The 23897-nt window shown below is 46.7% G+C and overlaps 1 protein-coding gene across 2 annotated transcripts; it reads right to left on the bottom strand.

Moving 5' to 3' along the window:
* Window positions 1-434: 434 nt before the first annotated feature.
* Window positions 435-22753, bottom strand: LOC311272942 (adhesion G protein-coupled receptor B1-like). 2 transcript variants are annotated; one of them, XM_084379722.1, is made up of 32 exons: window positions 22235-22753; window positions 18581-19483; window positions 17569-17718; window positions 17373-17471; window positions 17087-17251; window positions 16542-16706; window positions 15124-15288; window positions 14859-15023; window positions 14666-14767; window positions 14473-14579; window positions 14150-14347; window positions 13970-14038; window positions 12801-12909; window positions 12243-12386; window positions 12086-12155; window positions 11846-11948; window positions 11413-11456; window positions 9391-9517; window positions 6030-6133; window positions 5831-5933; window positions 5547-5697; window positions 5361-5430; window positions 5188-5254; window positions 5012-5097; window positions 4647-4818; window positions 4428-4523; window positions 4273-4312; window positions 3463-4085; window positions 3319-3354; window positions 3101-3205; window positions 2830-2880; window positions 435-2588 (listed from the first exon to the last, which is right to left on the bottom strand). In XM_084379722.1, exons 2-32 carry the CDS (start codon window positions 19278-19280, stop codon window positions 2391-2393), a joined length of 4584 nt encoding a protein of 1527 aa, XP_084235848.1. In that variant the 5' UTR covers window positions 19281-19483; window positions 22235-22753; the 3' UTR covers window positions 435-2390. The 2 variants fall into 2 exon arrangements, with proteins under 2 accessions (XP_084235848.1, XP_084235849.1); XM_084379723.1 differs by having other exon boundaries at window positions 17087-17248.
* Window positions 22754-23897: the final 1144 nt, after the last annotated feature.

The following is a 23897-nucleotide window of genomic DNA, read 5'->3' as shown; positions in this document are numbered from 1 at the left end:
GGTCATAAACATATTCTGGCCCCTGTCAAGTTTGTTTGTTTTCTCATTTCTCAACTTCATAGATCTTTTTTTTTCTGTGATTTGCCTCCCTGAAAAGCATGAAAATAGAACAGAGGAGAATTACGCTTTTATCATCTTAAGAGGTGTTTTTGTACCTGCAAATCACATCTATATTTGGAGAGCGAAGTGTGTGCCAGAGGCTTTAATGCACAAGTTCAAAAATCCACGTCTCCTTGTTCTATTGCAGTATTTTCACTACTGTGTTTTTTTTTTTTTACATCTGAACTTTTATTTTTAGGTGCAGATTTGTTTTAAATTGCTGTCAGACTTCATGCCAGTACGACTCCGCGGGGTATTTTTGCTCGTTCAGCTATTCTGAATTAGATGATTGCAAGACTTCAGAGGACACGAGATTTTAACTGAGGACACATTCCTTCATGTAATATAGATGTGTTTTTATTAGAAATAAGTCACATTCATTTTGTGCTGTGAAAACTGTACATTTACAGGAGGTAAAACAGAACATAAAAAACAAAGTCGAGACAAGAAAATACAAATGGGTGTTCAGTACATGTAACTCGAGGTATGAATCGGGCTGAGGGCGGGACAGAGGAATTGGAAGGGACAGGGGAATTGGCTGGTAGTACATACTACTGAGTTACTGACAAGGTTATCAAAAACACACCGTTACAGAAGACATGAGGTTCATTCACCCACCGCTATACAGCGGAGAGTAAAAACAAATATCCTGAAGCACAGTTTTAGATATTCATAGGCTATCATTCATTCTATATAATGTTTGCTTTATAGAAGTACAATTATCTACCTGTCACAGAGAGCTCCAAATATGGAGTCATGTGCTAACAGATCTCTAGTGAATAAATTCCTTGAATTACTAATACAGATTTGTCATACAATATTCTCATAAAGCATCTATATGAGGAAGATGGTATAAAAGTTTTGAAACATTGGTAAGAAAAAATTCTGCCTAAATCATATTATCAGTCTTGCTTGAGCATCAAGCACCCATCATATTGCACTATTTCACACTGATGGCTGAAAAACACAAATGTGTTGAAGTCTCGAGGACCTGGCGCTGAACTGGAAGCCGCCAGGAGCCTCTGCTTGCTCCAAGAGTCCTGCAAGGCTGAGAAACAAAAGGGCGATGATGAAAGGTCTCTCCGACCCCTCGGATCCACATGTACGACATGGAAGAGCCTGCATCTTGTGCCAGCTGAGAGAGAGGGGGGTGGAAAAAAGAAAAATTCCTCCACCTCCTCGCTAACCATCCAACGTTTTCCCAGAGTGCACTGCTCTTCCTGTGTGAGAGTCTGTGTTCGTCCTGGTGCTGGTGTTTTGGTATCGAAGCAGAATGCTGGAGAAACCAGGAAACAATGTAGCTAACCTGCACCTCCATCACCACTCAGTGTGTTTGTCCCGATGCAGTCCGTATGGGCCCACAACACATTACTGATGCATTGAATCATTTTCTGGAGCCTATTGTTCTAGTTCACAGTTTAAAAGCAATAAAACTTGTGCCTGACACTCATTAGAGGGACGGAAAATTAAAATATCGGCTATTAACTCAATAATGACGATAACACTGACAATAATCATTGTAATAATAATAATAATAATAATAACCATGGCGATAATAAGAGTAAGAAGCACTGTCAGCATGATCAAGCCTAAGTTCTCAGCACAGAGTCTCATTTTAGGCTTTTTGAAGCAGTTCCAAGTGAGAAGCAGCGCAAACAAATACAGAAAAAAGTAAAATAACCCACGGCACAAAAACAAATTGTGTGCGCCCATCTGTCAAAGTGTTGGACTCCAAGCATGAAACTGGTCCCTTCTGCTCTCTCGCCTTGTCCTAGTTTGGAAGGTAACTTTGGCTGGAAGAGGAGCAGCCAAGAGTTCCGGTTGTTCCTCCCAAGAAGCAGGGAGGACGCACCGTCTTTATATCATTTTATTTTTCTCCAAAGTTAAGTGAAGGAAAAAAAGAAGCACAGACATGTTGACCACATCTTCTGAACCCAGGCTTGAAGGGTTCAAGAAACTCCCAATGAAGCATTAATGGAACCACAGCCAGTCCTGGTCCATGGAAACCACCGCTCGCTGCACTAACCCCTTGACCTTCAGAGCACTCTGACACGAGATGCTTTTAAAGTCCACACAGAGAAGCTACATTAAAACATCCCATCACCACCACCTCTACATCTCCTTCTCTCCCTTCCTTCTTGCTCTGGCTGAGGGTTTGAAGACATCGATTCTGGGACCAACTTTCTTACTTTCTTGGTTTCTTCTACTCTATCCATACAGGATACCATTCCCAAACCAAAAAAGGCGAACAAGGTGAAATCAGGTGGCTTCGCGAGCCCCCCTCCTCCCCCTCAGACCTCTGTCTGCAGGTCGATGATGTCCTGTCCCACCAGAGGAATGGTGGTGCCGGCCTTCTCCCACTCCACAGAGTGCAGCTCCAGAGGTGAGGCAGCTAGGGGCTCCAGGTCTTTACGGACCCATGCGGGAGGTGACTGTGGGATCCCCCGGACTCCCTCCCATGGCCTCTCCATGGTACCCTGCTGTTTGTCCTGTTGAGGTTACAAAGAGGAGCCACTTTAGAACTGGTGTCAATCATCAGCACTGAGCAATTCCTGATTTAATCAAAATGAAATGGGTTTCGTTACATCAGAGGTGATTTTCTAATAATGAAAGTCATATTGTCATTTGGGGACATTACTCCTCCGTGAGGCGTGAAGTGTACTATCTGATGGTGTGTCTCATCTATAGGCAGTAAAATTTGAGACTGTGAGGTTGTATATAAACACTCACACTGTGGTTCGTTTTGTCACTTCCTCCTGAAGACACACTCCATCTCACAGACTGTAAGAGGGAAGGAAGAGAATACATCCTTATTCAAATGACCTCAACCATAGTTCAATACACAATCACTGGTTGTTTTAAAGGGTCATATTGACATCTGTTAACATCAGAACCGCCTCTGGTCTGCTTCCAGTTTTACCATTTATCTGTTTTGTTCTGCATTTCCTGAACATTAATGTCTATGGAAATGGATGATGAGCGTAATATCATTATGTGTTACCTTGCTGTCGGAGGCAGGCGACTCTCTGTCTTTCTCAGCGTGATGGAGCTTCCTGTTGAGGTCCTGGAACATGTTCTGGTGGCGTTTCTTTGTGTGCATGATTTTCTAGAGAAGAAAACAATATTTTCTTTCAAAACTTATGCTTACAATGATACATTTAATATCCAATGCATTTCATTTATATTGTTTTCAGAAGGAGGCATCCAAACAATATTCACCTCAAAGTCCAACTCAGCATAGCGGGATTTCTGTCTCTGCAAAGAAAAAGATAGACTGAGGTTTAGTTTCAGATACGTATTAATTCGCACAAGAATGCACAACTATTCTGCAAGGGGGCACACTACTTCTACTTCTTCGCTTACCTCCAAGGAGCTCATAGACAGCGTAGAGATGGTCTCACTCTTGGACATCATGGAGTTCATGGATTCGAAGGTGTTCTCCAGGCTGCTGTGGGTGATGTGAGACTCACTCGACATGTTGTGGATGTTCTGGATGGGCGAGTCTCTCTCCGAATACGACACGCTGACCTGGTCTGGGGGGAGCGACTTCATTCCAAAGGCAGCCTGGGGCTCGGCGAAGGGCCCGCTGAGGTGCATCAGCCTGGCCTGGGGGAGCTGCTCCACGCTGATGTTGTATTTCGTCAGGTCATCTTTGGGCTTGGTCCTCAGGGTGGAGGTGGTGTTGGGCATGAGGACGTAACCACTGCCGTCGGACATGCTTCCCTCGGCGTGAGCACGGGCGAGATCGGCGTCTAGCTGCTGGAAGAGCTCCCCTTCGCAGACGTACACGGGTTTCCCGCAGGATGGGTCGACTCCTCCGGCCAGGCGGCTCTTCTCTCTCTTCAGGGTGAGGGTGTGGCTGGAGTACTCGGGAACTGCCTGCATGTGGCTCTTGCTGGGGTTGGATGGCAGGGTGTGGAAGTTGGAGCCCATGGGAAGAGGAAGCTGAGGAGGAGGCATCTTCTCTTCGGACGAGCTCTTCATTCCTTTAAAGAAAAATGGCAGGAGAGGGTTAAAAAACAAGACAGAACCAGGCCACATCTGAACATTTGGTTCAATGAATATCTTTTTATGCATGGTCGGATGTTTTAAGTGCGAGGCTCGTGGAAATTGAAATGCAAATGGAAAACTGGTTAAGAAGAGGAGAAAAAAGTTGATGTGAAAGGGGCTCACCTTGTCTGCCTGAATCTCCATCCTTTTCATTATCAGACTGCTGATAAAAGAATAAAAAACGTTCTATCAGTGCTTAATATATGCACATATTCGTTTTGGGCTAAAATGCAAGAGGCACTCAAGACATTAAAAAGGCAATAAGCCAAGAAATTTACCATATGCTGGGAGTGGCCATTGTGGTGGGAACTGCCAGAGTCTCCGTTGCCGTCGTCCTTGCGGTCGACCACTCTGCACTTTACAGCTTCCTGAACCTAATTGGTCGAGGGGAAAATATTTAGGAAATTGTATTTAAACCACCGCTGATGTAACATGTAAAAATTAAAAAAAACTAGTTGCCTCACATTTCCCTTTTCACCTGAATTTCTTTGCCTTACCTCTCTACGCAGGATGCAGTGCACCATAACGATGATGAAACCCTCCAGAGAGTCGAAGACGGCGAAGAGGATCTGGAAGAGGGCTGAGCGGCGGTCGGTGATGGCCAGGACGGCGGACATCCAGGTGAGGGCCAGGAGGGGCAGAACCACGCAAGAGCTCCACAGCGACGCCCTGCAGGGGGACAAAAAAACGAAGATTAGACTCAACATGCTCAAGCAGGCTGCAGTTGGAAGTCTGTTTCTCTACTCCTGTTGTTTGATTGTGTGGCTTGATATCAAAGCACATCATCAATATACCTGTAACGGCACTGATGAGGGTGATAAGCGCAATACTCTGGTGTACGGAGAAGATCAATAAGACCTACCCGGCTCTCTCCTTCAGCTTCACATCGGTGATGCCGTCCTTGGATACCAGCTTGTTGAAGACCAGAATACCAATGACCATATTCACCTGTTTGAAAAGAAAAAAAAAAGTGGTTAATTCCTTTACAAACAGACTATGTATTGAGATGGATTGGGACGTCAAAGTCAGAATACGTACCAAAACAACAGCTGCAGCAGGGCCAACAAAGGAGTAGAGGAGTCCGCCCTCAAGAGACAGCCAGCAGCTAGAAAAGAGAAGGAGGACGAATATTAATGTTTGAGCTAAAATGAAGAGCTTTTCCAGAGTAAAAGCATAGAAAAGAAAAGGGTTAGGCCTGCGACTAAACTTACTAGGTGACAGTGCCATATCCCTTCGCTTTTGTGAAACCCACAGCCACAGCCACAACCAGTGCAGGAAGGCCTGAAAGATAGGAAACATGCAAAAGTTAGAGTTTGGAAAGAAAAAGCTTTGGAGAAAAGTGACCCAACAGAGGTGAAAAAACAGGAAAGATGAGCATAAAGACAAGTTGCTCTTACCCCAGCCCAGGCATAAGAAGCGCTTGCGGATGATGCGGTTGCGCAGACGACCAGTGACAGCCATGTAGGACTGCCAAGCTTCTGTCAGCACCCAGCAGAAAGAGGAGAGGAAGAAGAAGTGCAGGAGAGCAGCTACGAGAGTGCACACCACCTGTGGGAGCCCAGAAGGAAGGAGAAAGATGAGAAATCTGTGTCAGTGGCACTGCTGCTTCCAAAATCCCCAAAGCAGTGAGTTTCAGAGAGGTTTGAGAGAGAGGTCGGGATTGGCTGGGGGAGTGCTTTACCTTGTTGCGAGCCTGAGTTTGTCCGACCAGAATGAGGGCATTGGAGCATATGATGGAGAGGCAGAAGTTGATGAGGATAACGGAGCGCTCGGAGCGGATGTACCTGGAGTTTTGAGAGGAGAAACGGTTGAGTTAAAGGGATGAGCAGGAAGAGGAGAGAGAAACCAGAGCGTATAATGTTGCTGGTGGGGTTACTCACTTCCACACGGAGACGTAGATGATGATGAGGAGCAGCAGGGTGAGAGAGGAGACCCCACAGCCAACGATGAGAGTCACGGACGGGAGCAGTGTCTTGTCCATGTCCTGCAGAGGGGAGACAAGACCAAACATGCCTGATTACAAACACACACTCACACACATACACATTGATTCAGAGGGGAAACCAGCACAAACACACGTATGCACGCACTAGCGAAGCCGCTGGGTGTGCGCTATCTGGAATAGCAGACGGCTCCCTGTAGGCGAACAGTTGAATGGCACAATCAGGCCACGGCTGAGGCAAGGTGACCCCAAGGTGAACATGTCAGAAAGATGGAGCGGCAAACTAAACAAATGGTCAGGGTCACTGCGTTTCTCCATTGAGCTTCGGAGTCAGCAAATGAGGCGAGGAGGATACTGCACATATATCTCTCTCAACTAAGCGAGGAGGAGGGGTGGGGTGGGGGGGTTCAATTCCCAGGGGCAGTTCAGGGGGGTTTGAGCTGCTACAGCAACCTTCTAATCACTAACAGACACCCTCTCCTTCTCTGTGTTTTAGCATTTTCTCGCTGTTTTTGTGCCAACCAGCAGCTCCTCACCCGTCCCCGCAGGAGCGAACAGGTGGACCATTATCACCTGTGCATTAATCTGCCACCACCTGCCCTTCTGATCTCTGACAGCAGCTTAGCGCCTGCCGCTGCCGGCGGCGGTGACCGTCCCATGTTTCAAACAGCCCTGGCACCGAACCTCTGGTGGAGGGAACAGACGAAGGATCGTCTTCCCCGCTGCTCGTTCACCCGGAGTGCCGACGGGTCACTGCTGCACACACAAATCTCCGCTCCTTGAGGCTTCACAGAGCCCCCGCCGGCTGGCTAACACACCGTCTGTAATCTGTGTCTGTCTCACACCTACTCTGAGGTTTTCGAGTTAATCTAACACCTCTGATCAGGTTGCCATCGCCACAAAGCATGTGAGCTGGAGAGGATGAAGGAGCTCTCATTGACAAATGGTGCGATTATATTTTTGATAATGTGTTGAAGGAGAAAAAAAGGCGAAAAAGGGCTAACTGGCTCCCAAAGGTGAGTGAGAAAACGTCCGGAAATATAATAAATCTGCAGGTATCAAATTAGCTCAGACAGAGGAGAAAGGAATGGACACCACTTTGGCCTTCATTTGATTTACGATGGCCATAAATTCTTACATCGCAAGCGTATGTGAAGCTTCTAATACCATTGTTGATAGTGCCTCTGAATTTAAAGTACAATCCTGAAGCCTTGAGGGATTGTTCCTCTCCTTCTCAAAATGTGCCACACATAGGTTGTTTTTTTTTAATGATATCAAAGCACAGCTGTTGAAGTCCGGCTTACGGCAGCCAAAGACTAATTTAGTGTGGCAAATTTGTTTCAAAATCTATCCGGCTACATCTGAAGTGCCCCAAAACAGATGGCAGATAGCAGAGCGGTGAGCTGTCTTTTTTGCTTCAGTCTTGACCGAGTCTGGGGAAAGAGAAAATAACAAGGGCGATACAGTATGTTCTGCTCCCTCTCTTCCCAATCTCTATATCTGGGTTGATGCTTGCACCGTGGGCCTCTGAGTGAAATCCAGACAGCCAGTTTGACCTAAATACGAGGCGCGTCTTCTGCCTGTCCTTGACCGAATGCATGTTCTTACTTTGAAAGGTGAATGTGCAGAAAAAAAAAAACGTTAACTAAAACAGTTTTTCGGCTGTTTTCTTGTTGAATTAATTTCCCCAGTGGTCAAGGGCATCTGCTGTCCTGACTATGTGCTGTGCTCCCACTGGACCATCATGCCTCCAACACACATGATGCTGCAGGCCCCCTGAAATCAGACCACATCGAATGGAGCTAACACACTGCAGCATCTGGCTGTTTTTCACATCTCCTCTCTCCTCTCTCCTCTCTCTCTCTCTCTGCCTCTCGCTGGTGTTCCTCACACGGCTCTCGCAGGAAGACGTTATTGAAAATGTCCACGGCACACATCAAAGGATGGATGGAGATGGAGAGGCGAGGGTGGGGGGGTGGGGGGGAGAGGAGGAACCATCAATGCATGACCAGACGTCTGTCTCTCATTGGTCTGCCTCTCTGGCATTTACAGACTCTCGCTGCTGTGGCCGAAGAGGAAAAGAGGAGGAGGAGGAGGAGGAGGAGGTGGAGGATGAGGGTGGATGTAATCGAGAATTCAGAGATATTGGCAGACGGAATGACTGCCGCAGCTACCTTTTTTTTTTTTTTTTTTTTACTGTCGGAGGGGGTATGTGCGGGCTATAACAAATGTGGGAGGCGCTGCTGCTCAGACAAATCAAATCTAGGATGTAAACAACAGGTTGAGGGTGAAATTAAGCAGGAAAAACACTGCAGTCCAGTTTCATGAGCTGTTCTGCAGCTAAATGAACGAGGGAAATCAACAAATGCACCTTTAAAACACACTCAGAGCAGACATCTGTTGATTGTTCTTTGTGTGCAGCAGCAGCAGAGATGGACAGGCCATTTCCTCTGTCCTGGGGGGGGGGGGGGGGGGGGGGGGCTCTTCACAGGAGAGAAGAGGAAGAGGAGGAGGAGGAGGAGGAAGAGGAGGGGGGGCTGCTGTGCTGTGCTGTGTGTGTTTTTTCTCTTCAGCATCCCAGTTATCAAAAATCACACAGGCCGAGTTTGCGCTGCAGAAGCCGTTGCCACGGCAACTGGAGGGCGAACAGCTTTAGAGGCAATACGGTCCACAGAGGGGAAATTACACATTGTCTTTGCGCATTAAAATACAGCGATGCACAATGGCACATTTGGATAAGCAACGCACCCAAGTCCGTTTACTTTGCCAAAATCGTGCGTGATAGGAAAATTAAAAACGCAAAGCCAGGTTACACAATCATTAAAAAAAAAAAAGTCATTCAGAGTGATGTATTATAATATATATAACGCGGGATCAATGTCTTTTAATTGCATAAACGATTTCCCATTCACTGCCATAATGTTTATTCAGTCAATTATGCAGCTGGTTGCGCGTTGACAAGCTCGACGCGCCAATACGCATCGATAATGTTTTCACTCTAAAAACCTCGATGTAATTCCTGCACATCAACATGTTGCTCGCTTATTTCCTCCTCAATTAAGAAGAAAAAGAAAAAATAATAAAAATCTAAGCTGTAATCGTCCGATCACCTGCACGGAGACAAAGAGCTGCTGGTGGGCAGCGCTACTGCAAAGAAAACCGCTCGAAAAACAACAAGTATCATCCCTTCACACTGCACCGCATTCGCTTCACGCACAGACCGCACCAAAAAAATGAATGCACGACTATACAAGAAAATGCAAACATGAGGACACATTGTGAGGAGACTGAAGACTTACCGTGTCGGAGTTGACGTGCGCTAAAATGGCGAAGGTGGAGAGGCTGTCACACACGCATTTGGTTCTGAATGAATGAACGGGGACCGCTCTGCAGCTCCGAGCAGACCAAGATCCGAGCAGAGAGGAACTGCACAAGGAAGGAGAGGGAACGGGTTAGGAGAGGAGAGATCAGACGAATCTCTCCTGTGAATGTCTCTTAATGACATTTTCCCCACATGAAAAACATTTATTTTAGGAGTTCAGCTTATGATAAGCCAATCAGGAGTGCGTTTGAAGAGGAAAATGCGCATTGTTTTTACATTTTACATAACATTTAAATACTCAAACATTAGTCTGGGATCCAGTGTGAGTTAATACATATTATTTCATTTAACCTAAAGTGCATATAAAGAAAGATGGCTTTTAAATCGAAGTGATTAAAAGCCATCAGTGCCATGATTAATGATGATATGCCTTCATAAATGTCATTATTTGCATAATCTGTATAGTTTCTTTCCTCAGCAGACATGAGATTATTGGCAGCACTTGCCAAATGTGCACTAGAGACAAAGGACAGTGTGTTCCCTCTTTTGACAAAAGAAGGAGTGGAGTGTGAAAACAATCCAAATTATTCCTCCAAACACTCCAACTGATTATCCGTCTATATTCATGCAGCCTAAAACAAACTAGTGAAGTATACGTTCGAAATCTTTTCACCCTTGTGCCAAGCCTGATCGGACAAAAAAAATGGATAAATTACATTACAGGGAGTAAAATCAATAATGAGTGCTTCATTGAGGCCATCTTTCAAATGAGATGCACTCCACTGACTCTACGAGATCTTTGTGTGTGAGCAGCATCAGCAGCAGAAGCCAGAGAACACAGAGGAGGAGGTTGAGGCAATGAGCAGCACCCTCAGGCTCTGTGTGACTGACTGGTGGATACAGAGGAGCATCATAGCCAGCAGGTCCAGCCTGGTACACACACACAGTGTCGCGGGCAAAGTCAACATTGGCTTCATGCAGATGGGTTGAATGTGATGCAAAGTAAGACGGATAAAGCATGTGTGGCCCTTGAATGTTTTTTTCTCACAAAAAGCTGCAGAGCTTTCATATCTGTATCCTAATGGATCACTTCCTGTGATCAGACACATGTGGCTCTCTCTGACCCCAAACATCAGCCAGAGCATCCTCATCTGCCGTTTCCACCGTCTGTATCCTCCCATTAATCATATCCGCTGTCAGAAATGAATCTAATTTGACTCGAGGCACATCAGCCTCCCTTTCGAAAGCACAACAGTTAATTACATTTTCTCCCTCGATTCATTTTGTGCTTTTGCTTATGCATCCACTCCGGCTGTTACGGCGCATGGATGCAGGTGCGTTTTCATTGCTTATCTGTCCTCCACAAGTGTACGAATCTATCTAAATGCAAATGGTCCACCTGTGTATTCTTCGGGAGGGCAGAGTGGGCCCGGGGCTGATTGATCCAAGCCAGGCCACCAGGAGCTGCTTTCATAAGTCACTCAAATGCATCTAAGCATCTTTAAAAACTCCCATGCGCCTCAGCCATTAACCTCGGCACTGACATATGAACATGACTGAGAGGGAGAGTTGCCATTGTCTTCAGACATACAATGACTTCATCCACTATGTAATGAGGTTTGAAGTTCTGCCGGTGTGTCTCTCCCCTCCTCAGGATGTGCTTAATTTAAAGTGAAGCACTCGACTGTTAGATCGAAGTGAAGTGTCACTCAGCTCGAACCACCGAGGATCACTGGGGTTGTCATTTCTTAATTCTCAGTTCAGTAACTATGTCAGACAGCTGAGTGAGGCCTGCTGCTGCAGGCTAGGAGACATTATTGCTCTGTTGCTGGTGAGTGTAGGTCCGGAGGGCTTTGAGTGTTCAGTGACAGATGCATGACTGAAAGGACCGAGCGAGGAGATAAACAACAACAAGATCAGCTGACGAAGGATGGAGAGTAGATGCCAGTGATGGTTAGACGCACATTAGAGAAAAAAAACAACTGTGGTCAACACTTACGTTTCACTCTCGTCCCACGAGAGGCATGTCTCATTGAGGGTGTCCTGCAAAAGAGAGGCAGATGGATCAGTGACTGTGAGGAATCTCTACAGAAAAAAAGGAAACACGTAGGCCGGGGATAAACGTGTGAGATGCAACAGCTTGCTGTCAAACCACCTGCCCACATTTCTCTCCAACCTCCTCCGTAAAACACACACAAAACTAAAAACAGCATCTTATCAGCTGCAGAGACTAATTACTGATTTCTCATCATCGTCAACTGACCGCTCGGTTCGGCTGTGATCTTTGCCGGGTTTCAACCGACAGAAGTCGAAGTAAAAGTCACAGTGTCACTGCAAATGTTACCAAAATGTCAGGCTCTGTGTACTGCGGTGAGCAAACAACCGGAGGGGGGTTGATATTTTTCGCAAGGCTCCATTAGATAGGGACTTACGTTGTGGAGGTGGGGGAACTCGATCTCTACGGGGGCGGAGAGGAAATTTGGGGTGGGCTTGACGATCACTGTCACCACCTTGGAGTTGATGAGGGTGGTGTTACTGCGGAGAAACAGAAAATTACACGGTCAATAAAAACATGTGAGAGAAAATGAGAGCGGTGGATCTTTTAACGAGGGGCGCCATCTTGTGTCGGAATTATACATTTCATGGGAGGCCAGGCAGAGAAATTGTATTACCTCTGGAAGGACAGAATAGATGCAAGGTTTTTGTAGAGGACGATTCCAGTCACAATGGCATCGTTTCCGTCTGGAAAGAACAAAACGCCTGCTTAGACTCACATTCACAAGACTGCACATTGTTTGATCAGGAACATGATGTTTATTTTAATCTTACCAGCCTGCTCAATGGACAGAGCATCCCGGGACACTGAGATCTTCTCCTCAGAGTTCCTGACCCAGTCCAGCATCCCCCTCCAGCCCTTCACGGGGAAGGTGAAGTTGGAGCTTGTAGTCGTTGGGCGCTTGTGGATGCTCAGCACTGAGAGGGAGAGAGAGTTTTTTGGTGAACTTCTACACAGATGCCAAGGACATTTTGGTGTTGTGTGTGTGTGTGACCGGACTTGTCATATCCACTATGTCCTGTGAGAATGTCACTCTCGCTAAGCCCAAACGGTCACACAAGTCACAGCGAGAGTGATTCAGTGTGTGAAATTTACAGTTATTCTTACAGTCTGTGACAAATTGATCATACATGTGCTGTGCCAAATATACTTGGAGGCTGCACGTGTATTATGGCAAAGCAGGACAGTCTGTCAGAGTGATGAGTGATGCATTCTGCTGCCACTTATATGGACTCAGATTAAGATTGATGCACTCTCCGTGCCGGAGAAAGGACAAATCATCCCGACTAGACGTGAGAAGAGAGCAGCTGGCGTGGGAAATGAGGGCTCACCTAAATTCTCGGTGACTTCGTAAATGTCCTGGAAGCCGCTCATTTTCATACCGAGCATGTTCACAAAGTCCTCAACAAGGCGGAGGAACTCTTTAATGTTAGCACCCATCTGGATTAAAGACAAGAGAAGAAGAAGAGAAAAAGGAGGAAGAGTCAGACGGAGGGAACGTGATGGAAAAGGACATGCAATCAATGCAACACAATGAGTATAACTGAGCACTTAGGCTGCGGCTACGTGCCCATATCTAGATTTCCTATTCACATGTCAGTCCGGCTTGTGCTCATTCTTTCAGAGCGCTCACCAGAGGAGAGGGAAAAAATTACACTTCTTGCTGCTATGCAACCTCAGAACTTCCTTAAGGCCATAAATGGGCAGGCTGTTGATTCATACTCTGAGTTTTTTTTTTTTCTTTTTTTTTTTTCTCCTCCTGCTCGGTGGAAGGGAGGGCTGCCTGACTACTTGCGTGTCTCTGACGCAGAACTGCAGTGATGTGGGCGCAAGGTGTGTGCTTGTATGTGATGTGCTGTCTGTGTCCTCTTACAACTGCTATCGGTATGTAGGATGGCATGGAGGCTCACAGATTGCAAAGTGGGCGTAGAGTGATTCTCCTCTTTCTCTCTCTCGCTGTCACCTTGACGTGTTCGCTTTCTCTTGTCGCAGTGGCCTTGGTAATTCACAATCGAGCTTTCAGATATGTTGTTCAGTCTCTGTTAGTGGGGGGGCTTTCTGCTTGGCTAACTTTTCTACGCTTGCTTGTCTCTCTCTCTCTCTTTACTCGCTGGAGCCGGAACTCATTTCATTTGTCAAGAAAATGTGGGGAAAAAGTGCATCAACAAGTGGTCAAACTTGTCAAAGTTCTGATACTTGTATACAAATCTAATAAAATGAGGTAGAGCCAGATGAATAGTCGACCTCTAGACATGCGATTTAATGTTTTTGAGTCAATTTAGCTCTTGGTGACACACTCTTATATCGTTTGTGTGACTAAAAAGGCCACTTGGGAGTGCTAATCAGAGCTAATTTTCACATTTTTCACACTAATCTCTCATACACACCCTGAGAGCTCTCCCTGAATCTGTCCTGTACACACTCATTGCATCACAAAAACGTTAGCATAAAGGACTTATTTTCACACAAACACACACACACACCCCCTCTTATCACGTACCAGCTGTGCCTCTTCCCATTTGTCACGATGTTCCTCCTTTAGTAAGTTGCTAATGGTCTGGACGTAGTTCTGCGAATCATTAAATGGAAGCAGAGGTGTAAGAAGATACAAAATCCAGCTCTATTCTTGGTCAGAGAGTGCTTTTATTTTTGAATATGTACAACACGTGTATTTTCTTACCTCTGTGTCAGCGTTGCTCAATTTCTGGTTGCTGGTTCCCTTGTACAGTTCGGTGGTGTTCTTCAGGATCTCCATGACGGCCAAGAGATCGCCGCTGTACTTGGCCCCTTCATCAGAGGAGAATCTCAGCCGTGAAATCACCTCAGCGACCCCATCCACGCTCTGCCCCATCTGCGCTTTGGAAACGTAGTCCCTCGACTACAGAAGAAGAGTCGAGAGGTTAATCTCAATCTTTGACATTCACTGGTTTGACTCCACCACAGGGAAATTAGCCATATGAGGACACGACAGATGAGGGTTTTAATTAAGGGTTCAGGGCTCACCAGCTTCTGAATGTTCTCGTAGTTCTCTGAGACACACTTGATGTGAGTGGGGCTCTCCCAGGATGCGAGGCCTACAGCGTCCAAGGTGCACCGGCGCAGAATCAGACCTGTTAATGAGAGACTTGTCGTTAGCATGATAAGGGTTAATGTCGAAGGAAAGCAAAGCACGTCTCTGTCCTCACTGTCACTGTACCTGAGGCATCAGCGGGGCAGGCGATGGCAGCCATGTCTCCAGCGGGGGTTTTCTTCCACACAACATCTCCAGCGTTCTCCTCAGGGCAGATCTCATGGGGCTCTGTGAAGTTGGAGTAGACTTATAAGTATTCTCCCTCCTTATTAAATTGAATTGTTGTGTCGCAACCTTTGTCCATTTAAGAGTCACTAACCAGGGCATCTCTTCTCATTGCAACGCTTCTGCTCTCCCTTATCACCGGGGCAAGGTTCTCCACCAAAGAAAGGCCCTTCACACACTCTCTGCCTCTGCTGGATGCCTCCACCGCAAGTCTTGCTGCAGCTGCCCCAATAGCTCCATGCATGCCAACGTCCATCAACTAAAGACACAGAATATTTCACACCATGAACTCTGGACTTATCTTTGATTAAGTTAGTAAATATGATAATTTAATGGGTATATGTTTTTTTTTTTTTTACCGGGACAATCTTTCAGGAAGCAGTTGACTGTCTCTTGCCAGCCGCCGTGGCACTCAGAGCCCCCGTAGGATGGACCGTTGCACTCCCGTGTTCTCTGCATGGTGCCGTTGGAGCAAGAGGCAGAGCATGTGCTCCAGCCAGACCACTCGTTCCAGGATCCGTCCACTGGAGGGAGGCAGAGGAGCAGATATCAGGAGAGAGTTACAGGGAGTGCAAGCACAAGACATCCTCAAGAAACAGGGCACACATGAAAGAGTTGGTTATCTTTCCTTCAAGCATGACTGTTTCTGCCTCGTGTTTATACTTGACCTTGTACTCAAGAAGAAGAAGAAGAAGAAGAAGAATACTTTATTTATCCCCAAAGGGCAATTCAGTTTCTACAGTAGATGTCACCGTCATAAAAAACATTCATACAACATAAATCATACATACTTAGACATATTATAATAAATAAAACAGAACACTATTTCATTGCACACATTTCTGGCTCAGTTCTCTGCATTTAGCAGCCGAATGGATGAAGGCAAAAATTTTGTAACAGAAAAGGTCAATTATGTGGACCAAGAGACTCATCTGTTTTGTCCAAATGAGATGCAATGCTATTCTAAAAGCCCGTAAAAGGGCATTTTTAATAATAGAGACATAAATGAGAAGGAAAAATTGTGGGCCTCAGGAAAACACTTCAGCCTCGAAATGATTAAAAACTTAAAAAAAGAAACAAAATCCATAATTTTTGCAATTAAATGCTGCCTTGTAAGATTGTAAAATAGAATAGTGAAGAAGTGCTAAATAAAAGTCTGATTGGCCAAAATAAGAAAAATCTATCATGCTAAGTGGGCTGTTGATGACTCAATTTTGTGAGTCTTTTAATCTCAAATGAAATGTGCAATCATCTCTCGATAATGACTCTGCCTAACTGCTTCTGTTTCAGACATTAACAGCGAATTCAGCTGAGGCTCGTCGAGACATCTGCTGATGGCAACATGCAATTGCAACAAGGGAGCACAAGAAATCTCTGTGCTTTAATGCTAACCACCGAACCTGGTGTGGGAAAAGAGAACAAACACTAACTGTACAAACTGTATCTGTGACTTCAAAATGAGCGAAAACCTTCCTGCACATGAGTAGGTGGCAGAGTAGGGAAGAACTTCTGATATATTGAGTGACCATGAGTACAGTCTGAGTCACCGGCAGTTATTATACAGCCACTGACTAATCCCTACACAGGCTTTTATTCTGTGGATGCGTCAGATGTAATGACAACCTGCCGCTGCAGTTGCTGTTTGTGATGGTGCTGATGGCGATACGTGGTTTAATTAGCTTCTTGTGTATGAATCAGTTAGTTGGAGGGGGAAGTAAAGGAACAAATAAGTGCTTGATTTTTTTTGGTAATTTAGGAATAAATAATAATTTCTCACCTGGGCAGACAGCGATGTTGCAGAACTTGGTTTGTTTTATGGGCCCGCGGCAAGGCTCTCCTCCGTTCTTGGGCAGCTTGCAGTTGCGGGTACGGTCACGATAACCCCGACCGCAAGTGGATGAGCACAAGCTCCAGGGGGTCCACTCATCCCAAGCTCCATCCACTACACATGGGGAACATAGAAGGAGAAACTGAAAAATTGTGCACAGACTCTCCACTAGGTGGGACAGTCCTCCACACATCCCCCCAGGCACAGCACTGAATTAGTGCTTTAAGGGAGATTTACTTGATATTGAATTGCAACCTCTTTTCCACAAATCTCAGGGAGTGAAAGCTACAAAATACCTCTCTAACTTCCACCCTTTATCTACTTTCCCTATTGTGGCTGCTGTGGTACAAAGGGAAATCATTAAGGGATAATAGCTTTTACCTCCTGTCTGCACTTCAAAATGCCTCCTCCTCCACACATTTTCTAGATCACACTCTCTTTTCCTTTCTGCCACATGTCACGCTCACATCAGAGAGGGGGAGCCAGGCACTCACCAGGGCAGACAACGGTGTTGTTGCAGGGCCGGTTCTCACGCAGGGGGCCGGTGCATTGGGTGGTGAAGGAGGTAGTGGCGCACACGCGGGTACGGCTCTGCCAGCCCTCTCCACAGGTGACTGAACAGGAGCTCCAGGAGGACCACTCATCTGATTTAACATCTACTGTGCAGAAACATTAGAAAGAGGGTCAGTACACCAGGAACTCAACACCTGGAAAAGTTAAGCCAGACCGACTTAAACTTCTGTGATTGGATGCAGATGTTTTCAGACCTTCCTATCTCACCTGTTTGGGTTGCAGCAACTCCTTGGTTAGTATTATCAGCATTGTCTCTCTTCAAACCGACGATGGCTCGCAGACCCTGGCTCCTGTTGCGCTCTTTGCCTGAGAACATTTGAAAATTGCACAGTTATTGCATTGAATCAGAGCCACCTGCAGCTGAGTGCTCCCAGCTAAATGACTAAATGATAAGTGGGCTTACCAATGCAGGCCTGAGGGTTGCAGGCGCGGCCCTCTTCAACTGTTCCCTCGCACACTCTATCCTCGGGCTGGCAGCCTCGGCTACGCACCTGGACTCCGCCACCGCACTCCTGGCTGCATACTGACCAGCGGCCCCATCCAGCCCAGCCCTCTGCAGGAGGAGATAAGTAGAGGAGAGGTTTAGAGCAAGGTTGGAAACTGAAGTTGCAGCTAGAAGTTTTAACACTTTAGTTGAAACTAAATGCGAAAGAACTGTACAAAAGCATGAGTCAGTGCAGCCTCATGCTTTACAGCTACAGTTCTTCCTGCACACACTTCATATATAAGAATCGGATGTGAGTAATATTTGTTTTATGTGCAAAGAATGAGCAAGGACGAGTCTTTGTTAGCAGAACCTTGCGCTCATGCTGATGGATGTGCCATTTTAAATGCCGATGGTTCACTTAAACCACTCGGTGTGAAAACTGTGCGTTTGAGGCCGACAGGCGTGTTGCCATGACGACCACAAGCACTGCGCTTCGATTTCCGCCGGCAGCTGACTGCGAGGTCTTTGTGCTTATTTTCTATCGCGCTCCCAGCCGCACATAACAAGCATGCCCTCTTTCTCCCTCCCAAAACCCAGACCCGTTCCCAGGCATTAAAGCGGACATGCCTGCCTGAGACGAGAGCGAGATGTGGTGATGTGTGTGTGCGCGCTTCTGGGAGCACCGGCAAATTTCTTTAACACCTTTGATTTACTTTTCATTACTTTGCGGCGGTGGAGTGCACATCCTCCGCCTGCTCTACAGACATGGATCATTACCCTCAGCAGCTCCTAAGACACAAACACTCAGTGATTGCAACGGCTGAAGAGCTGTTGGTGTCCTGGAGAACTTGACCCCCATGAACAGTCTAGCCTGGTCGATATTACAAAACAACGCAACAAACATTGTGAACATTGTGTTTTCAGGCAGGATGTTTACATGACTTGAGATACCAGTTTTTTCGGACTTTCTGTCACAATACAAACTTACTGATAATCTCAGCATCGCGTCCGTTGTCTCTGGGAACGGTAAGGCATTTCTCGACGTAGACACCACCCCTGTAGCAGCTTCCTGGCTTCCTTTTTGGGGCCTCCCAGCACTGGCAGGGTGTGTTCATGATGCCACAGGGATAATCATGGGTGCTACTGGACAGGCACTTCTCCAGCCACTGGCACAGCATCTGGCAGGCGGGCATACTCGGGTTCCTCTTCCCCACGACCAAGAACTCAGCCTTGAACTCACTGACGTCCTGCTCCTCCATGATCTCCAGGCCGTTTCTCGGTGCCACCTTGCGGATCTGCAGGAACTGCTTGCTGGACTCCAGGTAGGTGACAGTGGTTGATGCGTCGCACAGCCTGACCACCTCGTCGAAGCTCTCCATGCCCAGATAGGTGCGAGAGGTCTCGATGAAGGAGTCGAACTGGAAGGTCCTGATCTGGCGGGGCACGCAGGAGTCGGTAGGCTTGGTGATCTTCATGTAGACGGTGTAGCGGCGAGGATCAGGGTTCTGCAGGGTCCAGGAGCATGGTGTGGAGGGCAGGGTGGTCGTAGAGGTGAACACTCCAAAGAAGCGACTCTGTTCCAGGGTGGCACAGGTGGCGGAGGCCGGGCCGGAGGGGGTACAGGAGGTCAAACCGAAGAAGAGCAGTACGAGGGCCACACAGGGGCCGGTGAGAGCTGACCACGCCATTGGGCTGGCTTAGATAGAGGATGGTCTTGTTCTTGTTTCTGTGATTGCTGGTTTGATCAGGTTGTTTCTTTGACTTCTTTGTTGCAAGTTACTGCACTTCCGGTCAGATCTTTTGACTTCTCGATGACACCTCTCTGAAGAATTGTTGGATTTGCAGGTTTTAGTGCATCAGACACTTTATCGTGTCTGTATCAGCGAGGGACCTGCACAGAAACAGGGAATGAAAAAGAGGATAAAATCTGTCAGTATGCTCCAACATCTAAATAATCAGAACAAAACATCAGTTATCAGTATGCAGGATAAGAGCTCTCTCCCTGATGAAATGCATTTTTTCACTATATTCATGAGATGCATTTTAATGGAACCCATTGTCGAACTGATATTTATGCATCAGGGACTCGCCTCTGATCAGTATCATAGTGTTTTGGGGCAGATTCACTGATCTAAAATGCCCAGTTCTTCAGGACATAATTGCTCTCGCACTGCAATTACAGTCCTTCACAGCAGGCTGGTATCTCCAAGCGCTTGCTCTTTCCTCCCACACACTGAAATGAACCGCGAATCATGTGCGTCAGTCTGACGTCCATCGAACCATTGCCACTGGCAACCACAGACGCTTATTAGATCCGTTATTTGTGAAAAGCCCTCCTCCTTTTGAGCGGCAAACTGAGAAATGGTGAGTCTGTGTCCATGGATAAGTGTGATTACATACCATGCTGTGGCAAAGAAAGGTTCAGCAATCTTTCCTCCATTACATGCCAGAGCATAAAATGAACCGAATGATGCAGCTAGAGTAAAAAAATGACACTCAATCTTGCATATTAATGCAAATACATGCATGTTTAAGAAGATGCATCATTAATTATGTTCTTTATGCTACTCTGCAGAGGAGCTACATGCATTCAAATGAGGTAATTTCTACTTCAGTTGTTCACAAGATGAGTAACTTTGTGCAGTCTTCACCTGTAGAGACTCTGCTGAAACATTAACCCTGCCTGGAGAGAGGGTGCAGAGTCGATATCAAGGTCTCTGCACACAACTGGACCGGCTGACATAATTGGAGCCGGTCCTTGCAGCACAGATGACAGGAGGAAACACTGTTGCTCAGCAACATCTTTCACACACATTTAGGGTTATTCTTCTGCCTTCTGATGTTTTCCCACTCGCGTCCCTTGTCACTGGCTTTTGTTGGTAGAAAAGATGAGGGAAATCATCCACTTCTAACGTGAATGCATAGGATTTTCTGTCAGAAGGAAGCATGCTTAGCAGTAAATGTCTATATGTAACTGGGGTTAATCATAAAGAAGGGGCAGTGCAGAAACAATGCAGCAAAATTGACGCCTGTAGCGACACTCACTTTGAGAAGCACCTGCACTTTTCAGGCGGAGAACTCATAATTACATTCCTCACATCTCTTTTCATATCTCTGCCTCCCTCCAGCCCTGCCTCTCTCTGTGAGCAACACAGCAAAGACCTCAGCCTTGTAAAGGTGGGTGTACCCCCCCCGCCTCCCGACAACCGGAAGCTCCATGAATGGGCATCTGATGAGGCACACAGTGAAAAGAAAGAGGTCCAGCTGTCGTAGGAGAACTCTTTCTCCACTCCCCCACCCCCCCCTCCCTGACCTTTCTGTTCCTCTCTCTCGCTGTCGTCAACAACATTTTTTGCAAAACAGCGGGGCTATCTTGTTGTTATGGAGACGGGGCTTGTTTTTTTGCAGGATCTGAGCGAAAAACAGTAAAGAGCTGCAAAATACCACCAGGCACGCGCTCTCTGTCTCTCTTCATGCTGGAGTGCACAGTTTTGTAATAGCCTGTCTCGTCACTGACTCAGATGTATAAGCAGGAGAAACAAGACTCGATTAAAGCAATAAGAAACGTGCACGAGTTTGATGAGACGTGGCTGCGGATGTTTAAATAATGTGCATGACTGCCTAAAGAAGAAAGCTGTCATAAGATATGTGAAGACAAACTCTTTCAGCCAGACTGAAACTGTGACAATCAAGCTTCTCTGAATCAAGATGTGACTCTTTCCCCGTTCCCTCTACATGTTTGCCCTGTGTGTGTGCATCTATGTGTGAATGCAACCTATAAAGAAAGACAGCCGGTCGACCACAGCTTCCTGACCTCACTCTTTTCTTCAGAAGCTGAAGCAAACTTACAAAAAGCCATTTCTGCAGCCATTACAGCTCATCCTTCATCCTTTAAATTGCTGGCACCTTTTTCTTATGCCGTGCCAGGTGCGGCTACTAGTGCACACGTGTGCAAGAAAGGACAAGTGGACCGGTTGGTTTGCTTTGTTGCAAATCCATGTGACAGCAAAAACAGAGAGCAGCAAAACTAGACAAATGTCTGCAGAGTGCTGACAGCAACTGCCTGCATCCTGGGACTGAGTTTTGAGTGTGTGTGTGTGTGTGTGTGTGGATGCAGGATTTCATTACGAAGCTGTTTCTTGTCTGAGATGAATTATGTGATGCTTGAACAAAGGTGAAACAATCAGTCTGGATTCAAGGGTTGTCAAATCCTTGCAGCTGTTGCAAAAGCCGATGCAGATGATGTTAAACTTCATGGATCTGCATCACGCAGGACACAATATCATAACTTCTTCTTGAGGCGATACAAGCCCAACAGAAAGATCTATGAAGCAACCTGTTGCCACGATCTAACTTTCCGCTGCCACTCGGCAGTACTACCGTACTACACCAGCAAATCTGTGAGGAAACAGAAGCGAGAAGTGTTTCTAACAGAGGCTGAAATACATGCAAACTTTGCGTGAACAGTCCTGGAGAGGAGACGCCGGCAGAGAGAGTTACAGAGAGTTTCAGCACCACGGACAGAGACAGACCAGACAGGCTGGTCTGCAGAGACACACTGCAGGACTCAGACACACGAGACAAACCCGACACTCACTCATCACACCTTCACTTAAAAGTACGAAAAAAGCTCTTTACGCACCTCGAAGTCGTTTCCTCGCAGCTCGTCCAGGTGTGTCGGAGCTTCTTCGTCTTCTTCAGAGTCTCTGACTCGACGTCGACGTCTTCCGGCCAAAAACTTTCGCAGTGTTTGAAGCCGCTGAAAGGATGCGCCAGGTCCAAAGCCCGACACCCGGTCTCGACGGGTCTTTCCCAAGTTTCAGTGCAGTCCACTCGCACAAGCAAAGAAAAAATATTGCGACTCTAACCAAACTCCAAAGAGTTTACTACCAACTTAGTTTAGCTGCTATGTCCAGAGAAACTGGCGTATAGCGGAGGGACGAATCAAGGTTTGTTGTGGGAGCTCCAGCAGAGACAGTCCGAGGAATCAGAAAAGGAAAAAACACGCTGCTTTGTCTGCTCTCTCTCAGCTCCAGGATTAAATGTTGGTACTTCTACTCCCGGCTTCGGAGTCTTCTTGCTTGTCGGTCTTTGCACTGCAAGTGGGTCCAGTCTCAGTGTAGCTTGTGGCCTGTTCTTGGAGGTATATATCCAACCCCGCCCCCCCCTGCTCCAAGTTGGAGTCAGTGCGTGGATGGCGTACTGAAGTGAATGAGACAGCAAAGCAAGACGGGGAGGGAGTGTGCGGGGGAGAGAGAGTGTGTATGTGTGTGTGTGTCTGTGCAGTTTGTGTGTGCGTGCGATGTGTGAGAGTGTGACTGTGTCAACGCACACGGAGGAGGGAGGAGGGAGGACTCTGAAGAGAGGGGAGGGATCCGAGCAGGGAGACAGAGACAAACGATTATGCTCAGCAAACTACGCAGATATGAACGCAGAGCCAAAGGTACCGGAAAGAGGATCAGCGGAATCGACAATGGAAATCAGTGAAGATGAACAGCCTTGGAGTGATGTTAACACCGCTGGGGTTCAAGGCGCAGACACGTTTTTGCCATCAACACATACATCATGAAGTCAATTTAATGCGTTTGAAAGACACACTGGGTCAAATCAGTGAAGGGGGTTATCTCAAAAGGTTAATTAAAAGGTCACCCAACTTTTATTAAGCGGTCACGTGGGGTGTTTTGTGCAGAAGGCATCACTTGTTCCGGTGGCAGCCAATTAAAAGTGGAGGTGAGGTGCAGACTGTGCAGTGCTGCAGGAGAGGAAACACTCCCTCCCCTTCCCACTATGTGACTGTCTGCCTCCCTCTTTCTCTCACAAGTCACACACTCACATACACAAACACACACATGCACACAGGAACAGGCGTCACCCCCCCTTGCTTCCTCCTCTCTCCTGGGCTGTGGGCGGCTCTGGGTTGTTCTCGAAAAGTGTGAAAGGGATAACCTGCCGTGGGCGTCTGCCTGTTGCTGTAATGCTGCTGCTGCTGCTGCTGGCTCCACTCCCTCCTGCAGCCGAGCATGAGAAGGGAGAGTGAGTAGAGAGGGAATTAAACAAAGAGCTGCCCAAACAACATGAGTCAGGAGGTGTAAAGCAGAAGAACTGATGATCATTTCCTCAGTTGTGTCCCATCAAGAAAACAGTGAGGAGTCATGCTGTGCCCTGGTGTGGTGCCGTGGGATTATTTAGATCTTCTCGAGGAAATTGCTATGCACTTCAACAGAGCAACATTAAAAAGTAATTTCCTCCTTTGATTCGTTTGCCAGACACATTTAAAACAATGCTTTGTCGATTGTGAATTCGTG

This window comes from Pagrus pagrus (assembly GCF_965226575.1).
Source record: "Pagrus pagrus genome assembly, chromosome: 17".
Classification (NCBI taxonomy): domain Eukaryota; kingdom Metazoa; phylum Chordata; class Actinopteri; order Spariformes; family Sparidae; genus Pagrus; species Pagrus pagrus.
Note: the sequence above shows the minus strand (reverse complement) of the source record. Positions and strands in the feature narration are given on the sequence as shown.